Below are 15,155 nucleotides of genomic sequence, written 5' to 3' on the forward strand. Positions count from 1 at the left end.
TTTAGTAGAAAAAATACCATATAAAGAATATGCATCTGTAGCTAATGAAAGCATGAAATCCCAGTTTTCTGGCCCAGCTCTTAATAACTTAGCACCCTCCTGAAATGAGCATCAGGAATCCTCCCATGTTTCTCAAATGTAAAATCAATTTGTTTACTGTTAACAAAAATCTTCCTATGTATGACAGGCTAATCAAAAATGTTGAAGTATTTCTATACTTCATTGCAAATACAACACACACTTACAACAGAGCCCAAAGATAGCTATAATCTACTGCTTTCCTGGGAAATGCAATAGTATTTTAAATTTGGTGTCATTTACATAGATAAAATAATCAATTGCAATTTTGTGTTTACATAAGGCAAAAATTCAGCCTGAGGTCAGAAATGCTCTTTTTATTGCTTTCAAGTGTACACCTCCCTCTTAATTGGCTTTGCAGTATAACAACAGTAGAACACATTTACTTTTATTGGTATTGATAATGTTGGAAGTTTGTTTGATAACTAATTTTAATGACTTGTCCACTTGGGACTTATTCCTCTCTAGGAATAAACATGTTACTTCTGTAATCAGAAGAGGGTGCGGGCAGTGGCAGCATCCAGCACTGATCTCAGCCTTTAGTTAGTGCATTAACTAATGGGAAAATGACTCAACATGAAAATAAAAAGGACATTTTAGGCTTAATGGGAGTTGACAACTCTTTATTACAAGAATGAAACATTGCAACAAGGTGTTGAATCAGTTATTGAAATTAATGTTTGGATAATGTTTCAGTGGTTTGAGTCTGTATTTGTGACATTTGAAACTTAAAAGAAATAATAATGGAAAGCAATACCCTCTTTTTTTGTTTTTTTACATGTGTGGCAAGAACGCTGGATGTTTGACAAGGATGGTACCATCTATATACATTTAGGAAAACATGCTTGCTGTGGGTGTACAAAAATAAAATTTATTTGTTAAATTACACATAAATATAAGGTACAAATGTATTTTTAAAATACAGATAAAGATAATCACACTTGCATTGTGTACATATGAAAATACAGTATTTTAATATTTAACATACACAGACACATTTATGATAAATGCAACTAATTGGCAATGCCAGTTCTTTTCAGTCTGTTTTTTATTCTTTATTGTTTTTAACTTCCAGTTTTCCATAAATATGGAAAATAGGTTTTTGAAACAGCTAGTTCTGCCGGACATCTTGCAGCAGCTTGTTTATTTCTGCCACCAGCTCACTGGCATCCATGAGTTCATGTTTACCATCACTGAGGTGGTTGAGCACGTTGTCAAAATCATCTTCTTCATAATTCTCTGGGATTTCCTCCATGGCCGGCAGCCACTTAGAGGAAGGTTGCGCACTCGAGTGAGTCCCCAGAGAGGGCCCACTGCTGTTGGCAGGATTTTGGAAATGTGTACTGGCTGCCCAGGCTGCCACCCCCTGTGGATAATTTACAGTCTTGGCTGGCAAATGTCCCTTCCTGCGCTCCAACGAATTTGAGCGATCCATTTCATTGCACTCTGTGTAGGCATCTAGCGAGGGAGGCAACAGGCGCTGGAAGACGCTGCTCATTTCAGAGAGAAGAGAGGAGGTACAGGTGTCCCCTGACTCCTCCTCACTCTGACAGTCTTTACCAAATGTTGAAAAACTCTTTTTCTTTTCACTGGCATCAGCGGGCTGTGAATCCTCCTCAAGGCCCTGATGCTGCTGTTGCTGCTGCAGCTGCTGCTGTGGTGACTGAAATTCCTCCCCAGGAATAAACATGTTACTTCTGTAATCAGAAGAAGGTGAGGGCAGTGGCGGCATCCAGCACTGATCCGAGTGTCCCAGGACTCTGCATTCCTCTGTGCACAACCGCATTGCTGCAACGGAGAAAAGACCAGAGTAAACATTCCCCTTCTGTTATAGGTATCGTTTATATTCACAGGGACTAAAGCACGAGGCTGGATAAGACTGAACTTCTCCGAAGATCAGAGATGATCAAATCTGGTGTTTGGATTCACTTTCTCTATGCATGAATGTGGCAAATAGATCTAAATGAATGTTTGTTTCCCAATGTTGTCAAGAAATAAGAATGATAAATACCCAAAATATAAGAAAGTAATATGATCTTTTAAATAAGGTAGAAGATAAATATATAAATTCTGGGGGAAAAATAGCATAAGTGACTTGAAGTCATTCATTCTCTTCAAAAGAAGGTTTTTAGAAATGCCAGATTCTTTGCATTACGTACATTTTGAACATAGGAATGTATATAGGAAACTTTTTTCTTAATGCCCTGTCAATCAATGGTTAGATTATGCCACATAGAAGAGAGGGGTTTTTTTCATCTCTTTATATTTTGCATAGCTATGAAATGTTATTCTTAAAACTAAATGTTTGCAGTTATGCCCTCTGAGTTCTCCCACTTTTCTCAACTGGCTCTGGAGCCTCGCAGCTTATCAAAAAGTGCTTTTGCAAAGGAGTAAGCAGAACTGAACAGAGTATTTCAGCTTAAACTGTACCAAAGATTGATAAAGTGATACTCTAATACTGTCAGCATTATTTATCTCTGCGCTTTACACAGTCTATCATACTGTTTGGTTTTCTAATGCTGTTTACATTCCTCTGGGTTCATACTTTCTCTGTTTCTTACATGAGAGAGTATGGATTTCTTCAAGAACATAGGTTTAGGCTGCAGGCTGGATATTGCACAAGGTATTGCAAATATCCTGCTGATCAGTGAGCTTCAAGCAAAAAAGTAATCTATAAAGTATCAGTGGCTGAAGTGTCAGTATAAGTGACTATAATGCTTTAAAGTGCTTTGTTCCCATGTATGAAAAGCACACGTGCTATTTTACAGGAAATGCCTAAGAGTCAGAAAAGACAAAAGATAGAAGAAAGAAATGTGCTTGGACCAACTCTCAACTCATCCCAGGAGGCTAGGATTAGTCTTCTAATTAAGACGACCCCTGTAAACTAATAGCGGACTCTCAATGGTATTGGATCTAGCTTTTCATTAGTACTAAGGATTGTCTCATTTAAATTGATGTGAATTTTGCCAGTGATGTTGGCAATGATGTTTTGCCAATGATGATCAGGATTGGTTTTGGTATAAAATAACACTAACACTTCTGAACATAAGATCAAAAGACCATGAATAGCAGCTCTAGCTGTCCTCAATAAAAGTAATAAAAAACAGCATTTTTTTTTCTTGCAGAACTTAAAACTTACTGGTGAAGGTTAAAAGTCATAGAAATAACGTCTTTCAAGGACAGATATTGAACTTTCTGATCATGTCATTTAGGAAGTATCGAGGGACTGGCTCTGTTCCATTCTAGTTCCAGCTTAATAGGACGCATTGAAAGCACTTTCTCACAGCATTTTGCCTCTATGCAGACTAACAGTGCAGAAACATTTCAAAATGGAGACCAGGAAACCTCCAGGAAAGTTTTCTTTTTCTTTTTACTTGTTTAGATTGCAATGGGGATTCAGATCAGTTTGTGCCTTATCTGAATGGGTTCAGTGCACTTATCGGATGGATTAATACCATGCATAGCAGTAAATGGACATCTGTGTGAGATTAAAAGCATCTTTTGATAGCTAAACTGAGTTCCATCTGTGCTCAGCAGGAGTTTTCCGTCATTTGAACTAGATGAGAGTTTGGCTAAGGCTGGGCACTTTTGGCAATTCTACCCTTTGGTTTCATATTTAGAGAGCTAATTGTTAGAGCTTAAAATGAGTAACGGGCATTTAAGCTAGCCAAGAGGGTAACCACTCCCTCTTCCTGGCAGCCCCAGCGCTGCCCACCGGGAAGGGGACAGCTATTCCTTGGCAGCTGCAGGGGACAGGGGACGGGTGCCAGTGCAAACACCATTGCACTTAAGTTCCCCTGGCAACAGAGAGTTAGAGCAGAGCCCTCCCTGCTTTGCTAACCGCAGGAGAGAATGAGACATGTCTCATGCTGCATGGCAGAGCAATGAGTAGAAGGAATTGCGGGAGAAAAGGATAAAAATTATATTAGGACTTCAGACTCAGGTTAAAGATTTTGAAAATCTGCCTACACTGCCTAGTATAACAAGAAAATGGAGGACTACAGAATATTTCTGCTTGTAACCCTCTCCCACCAAGGCCAGGTACAATTACCTCCACTAGTATCTCCTGTGGCAACAGAGGGAAGGAGTTGCAATGCTCCAGCTCCTGCAAGACCCCTCCTGCTCTGGGCAGTGTGTGGGGTGTCCCTGCAGGAAGCAGCATATTCTGCACCATGCTACAAAGCAATATGCCCCTGTATCTGCAAAGGACTTTATAAGGACAGTCTTGGTATAGCCTTAAACCGGATTGAAATTATCTGGCCCTGTCAGTTATAGATAGAATTAAACCTGATTGGAAATAGGTCCAAGACCTAGGGTGCAACCAGAGGTGGTATAATTATTAAAATCATTAGAAAATTCTCATATTTGCACCCAAGATGATTTCCCATCACCTATTTTACTCAGCTTATAACTGGGCTTGCATTTAAAAATGGTACGTACTACACAGGAATATGTATGTGTGTGTATTTATTTTTCTTCCTTTCACTCATCCTTTTCTAATCTTTTCTCTCCTCTCTCCTCTGTCCCTGAACTGTTTCTCTTAAGCTCTTTCTTCTAGAAATTAGGGTTGCAAGTTTTAAAATCCAGCACATATTCAGATCTTTCCCTTGCCGCTCAAATTCATCTTTCAGTAGGAAAAAAGATTCATCTCTCTCCTCTCCTCGATATTTTGAGACCACCTCCAGAATCCATTTTTGAACTCTGGAAGTCTGTATCCTATGGATCAAACCCATTACGGGAAATGTATCTCCCAAATTACAGTTCAGTGTATTTTTAACAAACCACAACTGTCTGGCTTTGCGAAAACATCCACCCAGTCATTAAAAATCTGAGGACACAGAGCAGATGATGCTTTTGGGGGGGATTTGGAGCCAGCTCATGATGATGTGAATAATTGCAGAAAATATGTAGGCACCGCTCCAGGCAGATTTTCAGTTGTCTCTGAGACTTTATTTTACTAGATATGTGAAGGTTTCAGCTCAGTATATATCACAAAGCGGAGGAAACGCAAGACTTGAAAGCTAAAGAATTTTTGCTTTCTCAGTAGTGGCTTTATCAACGTGACAGCGAGGCAGCACTGTAAATAAACTGTGCTACTTCCATTGTGCTCTTACCTGCAGGAATTCTCCCATCTGTAAGGAAAAGGTCACTGAATCCTTCCCCAAGAAGTCTGTCAATTGGAGACTCTCTACCCAAATCATAATCACTGTCTCCAGCTTCACTATCACCACGGCCACTGTCTTTCAGGCTGAACTTATCCATGTCTTGTAGGGCATATCTGTAAAGAGAATTGTGGTGATGGATTAATTAAATTGTCTCATGTACATTATATTCTACCTTGATTAAAAAATACATATCTGTATTTTCTGATACATATATATATATGTATATACATGCACACTTAGCAGAATAGTCCAGATCCTTACCTGTAGCTTCTGGAATATTTGTTTCCTCGAAAACTTGGTCTTGGTTGATATTGGCCCTGGTGGAGCATCGAGAGAAGCTGAGAAACCTGCTAAAGAAAAGGTGAAAAGACTGATTCTTTGAAATGAAAAACTCAATTTCCTGGTGGTTTTACAACCACTGAAATAATTTAATTCTCAGGGTTTTTTTTTCCTTTAAAATTTAATTAAATAGAATTCCTGTACATCTATAATGCAGTACAGCAGACTCTTTTTCAGTATAGTGTCTGTCACAGAAAACATCTGAAGATATTTTGCAATGAGGAAATACACTGTTGTTCATTAGCTGCTGAACTCATATCATTAATTCCTTAACAAGTAAAACAAGCAATTGAACAGAGGTGGAGTTCTGTTTTGCTGTAATAGATTAAAAATGACCCTTTGCCATTTCAGGATCCTAGAAATAAAATTTCATTAAACTACATGCAAAGAGTCACTGTGACACATCTCATTTAAGCTACTGAATAAAATTTGTAGTAAAAATTTAAATGGGTGGTTTCAAAATTTAAGATACTGTGTGCATATATCAGATACACTATGATCATATAGTTAAACTGTGTCAGTGTTTAACCTTTTAGATTTCTTAAACCCCATTAATGAGAGAATTTCCTCTGTTCTTTCCACATATAGATATTCTGGCATGCTTTCTTAAACAGAGCTACACAGAGAGAAAGGGAAGGAAAGGAAAAAAGAAAGAGAAAGATTAGTAAACCAGAGTAGAATATTGCGTATCTTAAACTCCCTTTTTTCAGCCTTATAGGGGAGAATGAAGGAATAATGCTATCAGTAATAGATTTAATCCTGTTCCCCGTGGTAATGGATTCAGTTGACAGTGGAGTCACACTGCAATGCTGTAATGTCTAAAGAGAAATCCATAATGCATTTTCACTGGACAGAGATCTCATTGCCTCCGGCCCTCACAGGTTGCATGCAGAATACCCCACGCTCCCCAATGAGCGTATGAGTGGCCCGAGGTGCAAGGGGTGATGTGGACCTTACCTCCACGGCAGGAGTGGCATGGGTAAGTTCCAGCGAGAAATTTTCAGGCACGTGGTTTGAGGATATTGTCACCAAGCTGTTGAGTGATTGGTGGCTGTGGTGGCTCTGCCGGCTGCTCATTTGTCCCCTTTCCAGGGTCGGAGAGGATGACGGAGAAGCTCTGTGGTGAGATCTGATGGGTAGAGTGCCATTAACGGTGGGCACCAACGTGATGTCCCCTTTGTGGATCTGTCTTGAGGGTCGTTTAGGGTGGTGCTGGTAGGTTGATTCTGCCACACGACAGTTGTAAGACCTGGTATCTTTTTTCTCTCGATTACATCTTGTAGCAAAGATAACCATAATGACCAACAACACGGCACAGATTGATCCTAAGGATATAATTGTTATCATAGAGACATCCAGAGAGGGTTGGCTTACCAGAGTAGCTTCTGTGCTTGAAAATGAATAAACATACTCAAAAACCGTACATTTGAGAAGTGCTTTAGTACTAAGTTGAGGACTACCTTTATCCTGGACTATCACAAAAAACTCCCATTGTTTTGCTGGAACTGATTCTACACTAACGTTGATAGAGATGTCACAAGTTTTGGGATCCATCACAAAGATGTTGTTTTCACTGTCGGCTGCTATGGAGCAGCTGAGTTCAGAGTTCATACCAGAGTCTCTATCCGTAGCTCTTATTCTGGTGACAAGAAAACCAATTCCAGCATCTTTAGGGATGGAGATTTCCGCTGTGCTGTTGCGTAGTGCTGGGCCCACAATAACAGGGGCATTGTCGTTTTCGTCAATGATGGTTAGTACAACCGTGGTATTACTAACAAGTTGCTGACTCCCTCCATCCCTGGCTTGGACCATAAAGGCAATTTGATTTACTTCTTCATGATCAAAGGTTCTCAGGGCATAGATCGCCCCATTGGAGGGATCGATGGTCACGTAGGTGGTTATAGAACTTCCCAAAATATAGCTCTCCAAAATAGTGTAGGTCACCTGCCCATTGTCCCCCAGATCTGGGTCTGTGGCTGTGACTGATGTGATGTATGCTCCCGGAGAGTTATTTTCTAAGATAACAACTTCATATCTGTTTGTCTGGAAGCGCGGTGGGTTGTCATTTTCATCACTGATTTGGACGGTAAAGTGTTTTACTGTGGAGAGACTTGGCGTTCCCTTGTCCTCTGCTATTACAGTCAAGCTGTATTCAGATCTCTTTTCTCTGTCTAGAGTGGCATTAGTCAAGATAAGATAATTATTTTCATAAGTCTTTTGAAGTTTAAAGTGGCCATGCCCATGGAGCTTGCAAACTATCTCTCCATTCAGTCCAGAGTCCTTATCTTGCAATCTGACTAGGGCAACAAAAGTGTCCAGGGGTGACCCTTCAGAAATGTAAGCAATCTCTTCTTTCTCTGGGGACATCAAGTTTAAGTTAATTTCAGGTCTGTTGTCATTCACATCCACAACTTTAATTATAATTTTGCAGTGAGCTGGAATGGAATTTGGCCCCAAATCTTGAGCCTGAGCATCAATTTCATAGGATTTGGTTGTTTCATAGTCCACTTGCTTCAGGAGGGTCAGATGTCCTTTTTCTGAGTCTATTTTAAAAGTCTCTATAATTTTGGAAGACACATGACTACTAAAAGAGTACACAACTTTACCATTAGCGCCCTCATCTGGATCAGTAGCATTGAGGTCTATAAGCAAAGTCCCAACTGGTGAATTTTCTAAGAGCTGAATTATATATGACTGCTGCTCAAAAACAGGGCTGTTGTCATTGGAATCAGAAATGCTTATTTTCAGGATGGATGAGCCAGACCTCTGAGGCACCCCTTTATCTGAGGCAGTGAGCTGGAGTTCATAACTTGACTTCAGCTCCCGGTCCAGTTCTCTAACCACAATGAGCTCTGCATACTTCGCCCCATCAGTCCTCGTTCGCACTTCAATACTAAAAAAGTCATTTGCAGAAAGGGAGTAAGTGTGAAGGGAATTGTCCCCTACATCAGGATCAAAAGCGCTGTCCAAAGGGATCCGGGTTCCTACAGCTGCACTCTCTGATATTTCAATAGGGATAAGAGCTCTGGAAAACTGGGGAGAGTTGTCATTAATATCCAGCACTTCAACTTCAACATGGAAAAGCTGCAGATGTTCAGTGGGCAGAGTGATCACATCAAACTCTATGGAGCAGTTTAAGTTTTTCTGGCAGAGTTGTTCTCGGTCAATTTTAGCTCCTATGCTGATCTCTCCATTATCCTCACGGACTACAAGCAAGGGAGAATTCCCCCTCTGCATGGCTCGAAAACGAACTGAGGAAGGGTTAGGCATTTTTAATAAAACATCAGCTACATCCTCTGATAGTCTTGCAATTACTGATCCAACTCTCTGCTCCTCATAAATCCTGTATTTCAAATTCTTGCCCAGCGCAGCCTTATTGAAAGATACTATCATCAGTGCAAAAATGAATATAAAGTGCATTTTACTGCCGATTTGGTGCATTTGTAAGTTTTCGCAATTCATTTCGCCAAGCAAGTTAAAAAGCAATTATTTCAATTTCCTTCGGTACCTTAAACCCAGCACACATTTGGTCCTTAAAAACTTGAAAATATCTTTATAATCAACCGAGCATTAATATCTTACTAGATCAGAAAACTTTTTTATACACACCGTGCCAGGACATCCAGATACAATCTGTATGCAATCCAAGCTTTCTCATTTGATTCCCTGCTCCTCTTCTAGGATGAAATTTGTCACATCAGTGTTTTCCTCTTCAGCAGTTAGTATCCATTTATTGCCGGGTGCTAGCGGGATCTGCAGTGTATCTTTGCAGAGAGATCTTCTTTCCCTCTCCCTGCTCAGCGGCAGACTAAACACCCTTGATTGCTGACTCCAGTCTAAAATCTGTGCAACTTCACTTCAACTCAGACAAAGCTTTTGCCCGGCATGTGTTGAATCCCTTCCAGCCAATCAGCCAGCCGCCCAAGCCGCCCAAGCCAAGGACAGTGAAGTCACGGCTGCCGGGGCGGGGGGGGGGGGCAGCTCCTCCACCAGCACTCACTTTCTGCGAGTGTGCCACAACAAAGAGGGGACAAATTACTGAAGAACAACTTGAAATCAACTTCTTGCCCTCTTTATTTTCTAAGACGCTTTAAACGGGGTTTTGTGATTTTAATTCGGCTCCTTCCTGACGCAAAACGATGCAATTGTTCTCCTCATTTACATACTTTCAGATTCCCTTTTTAACTAACTGAAATCTTTTTAGTGCATTTGCTTAGTAAACGAGCTGGAGATGGCGTGTCTCTAATTGTGTCTCAAGAGCCTCTTCTTGCTGCTTATTTCCCTGTTACCTGCTTTTCCTTAACATCTGTGTTTCTGAATGGAACAGAGAGAGATCTGCTTCATTCCTTGAGATCTCTTCATCTTGTATTTAGAGTCAGTAACGTTTTGCACGCTTCCGTCCTTCATGTGACTTCCTTTGGCAGGATTTTTATCCTCAGTGCAGCTGGATTTGCCTGAGGTTGGATCGTGTGTGTGTGTGTGTGTGTGTGTGTGTGTGTGTGTGTGTGCGCGCGCGCGCGTGTGTTTGTGTGTGTGTTTCTGTTCTTTTTTATTTGTTGCTCCCCCGGTTCTTCAGAAGATCTTTTTCACCCTAGTTGAAAAAGGAGTTCATGCTTCACCATGACAATTTGTGCCAAGTACAGCTTCTACATGCCAAATGTTCTACAGAAAAAGAACCCATAAGGTCAAGTGTTCTAAAAGTGACAATTTCATTGCATATCTTCTGCTGCTGAAAGCTGTTTTCACACTTACACTGCAACACACTTGCACAAAAAAACCTTATGGTCGAGTTGATAATGCATTTTGTGTGCACCAGAAATGCTATAGATCATTACGTGAGCTTCATGCTGCATCCAGGTCACAGAAACATTTCAAATGTAACTATTAATGATGTGATTTCTATTTCTCCTCTTTTGTGTTTTCTTTTGAGTTTATCATTTTAGCTACAATCTTGTTGTGCATTCATTCTTTACATTGTTTTTCTGCTAACTTTATCTGTTTATTGGCATTTCAAATAATCTTACCATCACTCTGTTTCATTGCTGCTTATTTTTTCTCTTGTATGCCCCCCGAATGTCCAGAAATGTAAAAAGTAAATCTCTGATTTTTCCAATTTACTTACTCTCAACAGAGCTCAGCCAAAGTCACTAAGAAGGTTCTTGTTGAAAAAGAAAGCAGAGGAGGCTCACCGTGAACTCTCCTTCTTTTTAAGCATTCAAAAGCATTTTATAAGCCATTGTCTCTTTTTTCAGAAACCAGTGCCGTGTGGCAAATTGTGCAGAATAGAAATGCCTATAATGAATGTATTTAGTACTGGGTCACGCTGATGAACATTCTGCCCCCATGAATAATACTGTTTTACAAGTTTGCAGCCCTTTCAAATTGCTGATCCCCAAACCCTATAGGCAAACTAGAAAAGCTAACACAAGCAACTGGGACTTTAGAAACCCATAGCCATCTGGCCTAAATCGCTAACAATCCAAGCCAATAATTATATCAATTCAGGCTTTAGTGAACCCCTTTGCAAACACCAAAAGAGCAAAGAAAGAATTAGTGGCCATTCTAAGTTCTGGTGGAGGGAATTCAAAGATAATCTAATTCCATTAGTTCATGGACAGCTTTTTTTGCAGCTTTGATAAATCTTCCTAAAACATTTTTCCAAAATGCAAGTGTAAATTCTTTTCTGACGATAATTGGGGGAATAGGTTCAATTAAATACTGTTCTTAGTGTCAATAAAAAGTACTTTGTTGATAAAAGAAGTCATGGCCCCTTTATATGGTGAGTAGAGGAGATGAATAATTCATATGAAAAATAATTTCATTGCTGAAATATTGAAATATTATATATATATATATTTAAATGTTAATACACTTAGATATGCAGAATTTGCTTTATACAGTTTTGTATCACTTTCCAAATAGTAATTTTTATTCACTTTCACGTCTCTCAGAGACATACTCCATATTAATAGATGGCAGAATACCTATAGATAGGAATTACAGTGCCCCCTTTTTTTTTTTTTTTTGGGGGGGGGGGGCGGAAGTTCACCAGTCAGGTTATTTGTAATACAATCACTTATGTCCCCACTGTCTTGCAACTAACCATTTACACTTACAATGAAGATGAAGATGTCATTAGCACAATAGTCCTTATCTTGAATTCTGAACTAAAGTAATGAATAAGCATTAATTTTCTTTTCATCTGACACTCATTTGAACCAAAGTGAGGAGGAACACATCTTGGGGTTGTTTGTTTAGGTGCAGCAATATTTAAGTGCAGTGGTGGCTCTAAAAGTGATACGTCCCTTGGGTGCTTATGAACAATCAGAGCACTCCCGAGGCTGATTCTTTGCATACCCAGTGAAAGAGTTTTGTCTGAAAGTCCCTTAAACTCCAGTCCACCTTTGACATGGCAGACTTCCCTTACAAAGAAAAGAGAGACTTCCACGTGCAGCCAGCAGACACTTCTTATGAAGCGTGGTATTGTGAATGCTGTTAGGCACGTGAGTGGAGTGCTGCTAACCTCCTGGAGAGTAATCTCGGTTATTTCTACCCCAATACATGTCTATTCACCACAAGACTCTTCTGAGAACTTGCATGCTGAATTCTGAAGTGACATATCTGAAGAAGAGCATTTCCATTTCACTATACTACTACTTTAGAAACCGCAGCTGTACAGAAGATTAATTAATTTTTCACTGAACTGAAAATAGGTTTATTTCTGTGGTCAATATATGTTAGAGTCTGTCTTGTTTCTCAGAGAAGTTTTATTGCACTCTACAGCATATACTTTTTTTTCTTCTAAAAGATACTGATCCCTTAGGTGCATAGTATATGCTCAAAACGTAGATGACACAGAAAATTTTAGTTTAAAAAACTGTTTGGAGAAATAATCCTCCACCAGGGACAAGGGAGAAAGAAAATCATCTTAACAATGATAGAAGCACAGTGAAATTCGCACAGTGTCACTAGGTTCTTTTTTTCTTTTTTTCTCCCAAAATGAGGTTTTATTCACTTTCAAGTCTGATTTATTGCCTTATGTTGCATCATGTTAGAAAATGTCATATGCACTATGCTCCAGTGCACAAGACATAGCGAGATAAAATGTGATTTGACACCTGTGTAATGAATGTGAAAGACACGTCTTCCTAAGTCAGAAGTATGTTTTAAAAGAACATTTCCATCATAATGAAGGACAAAGTTTGGGCACTTTCACTCTCCCCACTTCTTTTTCTCTTCCCTTTCCCCTTTTCTCTTCCTTATCCCTTCATTTCTTTCATCTCTTCCTTCCTCCCTCCCTCTCTTTCTATAACAAGCTTGCCTTTCCCAAAGTAAAACTAATGACAGTCTTTTGCATTTTGCATTTACATCCCTGGCAGCATGAGTGCAAAACGAGTGAAAAGCATCCACGTAGGTCAAGGCGTGTTACCATTTTATATGCACTCATGGACTCACAAAAAAGTTGATGGAAGGTCAACATGCTGCTCAGTGGAGTGGGTGGAAGGGGGCTGACATGCCATTTTGACTTTTTGGGCAGCCAACCATATTATAGAATATATCACAAATTGATATTCTTTTTGTCCAGTCAATTGACTGCCTCACCAAACAGTCACCCTACTACCTGACACCATTTTCAGGGCTGAGATGCAGTAGAGGCTGGATTACTTTTAAGAGACATAAAAGCCAGAATAGCCTATTGGATTGTCAGATCCAATCCATGGATTATTAGATCCATCAAACATGACCGTCTGTATGTCACAGTCCGCTTAATAAGCCCAGATATACTAGCCAGGGTGTATGTTTTTTATCTTATCTGAGAATACTAAACAGTATGCCTCAGTCAGGCATCAGTTACCTGGTTGACCTCAAAAGGTAGAGAAGTGACTATCTAGAATGGGATCAGAGGATCCTGACAGGCAGATCAGAAAGGCAACAAATGCACTTCACACTAGCAATCCTGGCCTCCCCAAAATCTGTACCCTAACTTAGTGTGATCCTGCTCAACATCATCTGCGCTGTCACACCACTGCCCCGCTATGCAGTATCCTGCAAGAAAAGTCTCAAAAACCAACCTCTGTCACAGCTGAAACAGCTGGGAAAAAGTCTGCAGAGGTAGTATTTGTCAGGAAAAAAATATCTTCCTAGCCCCAACAAATGATTAGTTGAAGCCCTGGAACAAAAGGCCATAGAAGTAGAGAGAAACGGAGAAATTTAGCTCAGTCCTCTGGTCTATACCTTTTACTTTCTCAAGTTGCTTAAAAAAATCTAATCATTCATTAAAATACATCAAACCAGAGAATGCTATAACCTGCCGATGGGTGAAAAATGTTTCTGATGAGTGAGTTCAGTATTAGATGTTACATTATCATCAATCATTGTGGCAAAGGGCAGGGGAGCAGATTTTCTGCTACATGAGTAAATTTTCATGGCAGTTTTGCAATGCAGCATTGTATACATAAATAGCAAGTTAAACTTTTACATGTTTCATGCGTGGTAAGTACTGTACCTAGATATTTAGTCTCTTTCTGGACCAATAAAACATTTATCTCTCAAAGTTTTACCAAGTGCAAAAGAGAAAAATGTTTGGGACTTACAGTTTACTAAATCTCTATGCAAAACAAATGCCTGTAATTTATCATTGGATGTTTTTGCATTATTTTGAGGAACAGTTTTAAGATGGCATGGAATATGGTGAAAATTCCATTGCTTGATTACCTTAAATCCATTTGTCATTTTGTTTAGTTGTTTTGTCATGAAACATAAAGCAGAAATATTTCTATTTGATAGCTTTTAACCCAAAATTGCCTTTAAGAGCAGTATATGCAGTTCAGCAAAACTTATTATGTATACTTAGTAGATTATTAAAAGGTACCTATAAGAACTATCACATACTTCTTTCCCACCACATCTAAGGAAACAAGGGTGAAACTATGTGGCCCTCTTCCTCTTTCTCACAAAATCCAAATAAAAACAACTGTGCATACTGCTGTGTACAATAGATATAACAGCTCATTTCCTAATGCATAATTTTTTCCTTCCATCTATCTATATCACTACAAATGCACATAGTAAAAAGAGCCAGACACTTAAGAGGACCGTGGCTATAACCTTTGGTCCATGCGAAGTGGAACTCATGGCATGAAAATGCTCTAAGCCATCTCCTGTTTCCAAGCCACACAGCCACCTTGGGGCTGGAGTGGTCTTCAGTGTAGTCAGAGATGCCAGACCTTTTCTCCTCCCTAGAAAAAGCACTATTAACATCTGTGCTGTTTGCCTTAGATACGCTTACCCATTTTCAGCCATTACACTGATGTGCTTGCATTCACCTTCCCACTTCTGGTTTTATCTCAGATGTTAACAAATTAATATAATTCATGTACTGGAACTTGAAATACTTTACGTCATTAAATTTGAAGGGCTTTCTGTATATTACACTACTGATATCCTAATATAATAAACATCTTGCTCTAATACACTTCAAAAAACTAACTAGCTCGTAATGATACTTTCAAGATCACTATGAAAAGAAGGAGCAGCTGCATTTGTGACACTTTTTTTCTTCACAAGAGCGGG

At 39.5% G+C, this 15,155-nt stretch overlaps 1 protein-coding gene across 2 annotated transcripts; it reads right to left on the bottom strand.

The window, feature by feature from the left end:
• Positions 1-684: 684 nt before the first annotated feature.
• PCDH18 (protocadherin 18) lies at positions 685-9,386 on the bottom strand. 2 transcript variants are annotated; one of them, XM_009689313.2, is made up of 4 exons: positions 6,540-9,386; positions 5,505-5,590; positions 5,193-5,356; positions 685-1,866 (listed from the first exon to the last, which is right to left on the bottom strand). In XM_009689313.2, exons 1-4 carry the CDS (start codon positions 9,042-9,044, stop codon positions 1,190-1,192), a joined length of 3,432 nt encoding a protein of 1,143 aa, XP_009687608.1. In that variant the 5' UTR covers positions 9,045-9,386; the 3' UTR covers positions 685-1,189. The 2 variants fall into 2 exon arrangements, with proteins under 2 accessions (XP_009687608.1, XP_009687607.1); XM_009689312.2 differs by having other exon boundaries at positions 5,505-5,593.
• Between the last annotated feature and the right edge of the window lie 5,769 nt (positions 9,387-15,155).

Source organism: Struthio camelus, chromosome 4 (genome assembly GCF_040807025.1).
Source record: "Struthio camelus isolate bStrCam1 chromosome 4, bStrCam1.hap1, whole genome shotgun sequence".
Classification (NCBI taxonomy): domain Eukaryota; kingdom Metazoa; phylum Chordata; class Aves; order Struthioniformes; family Struthionidae; genus Struthio; species Struthio camelus.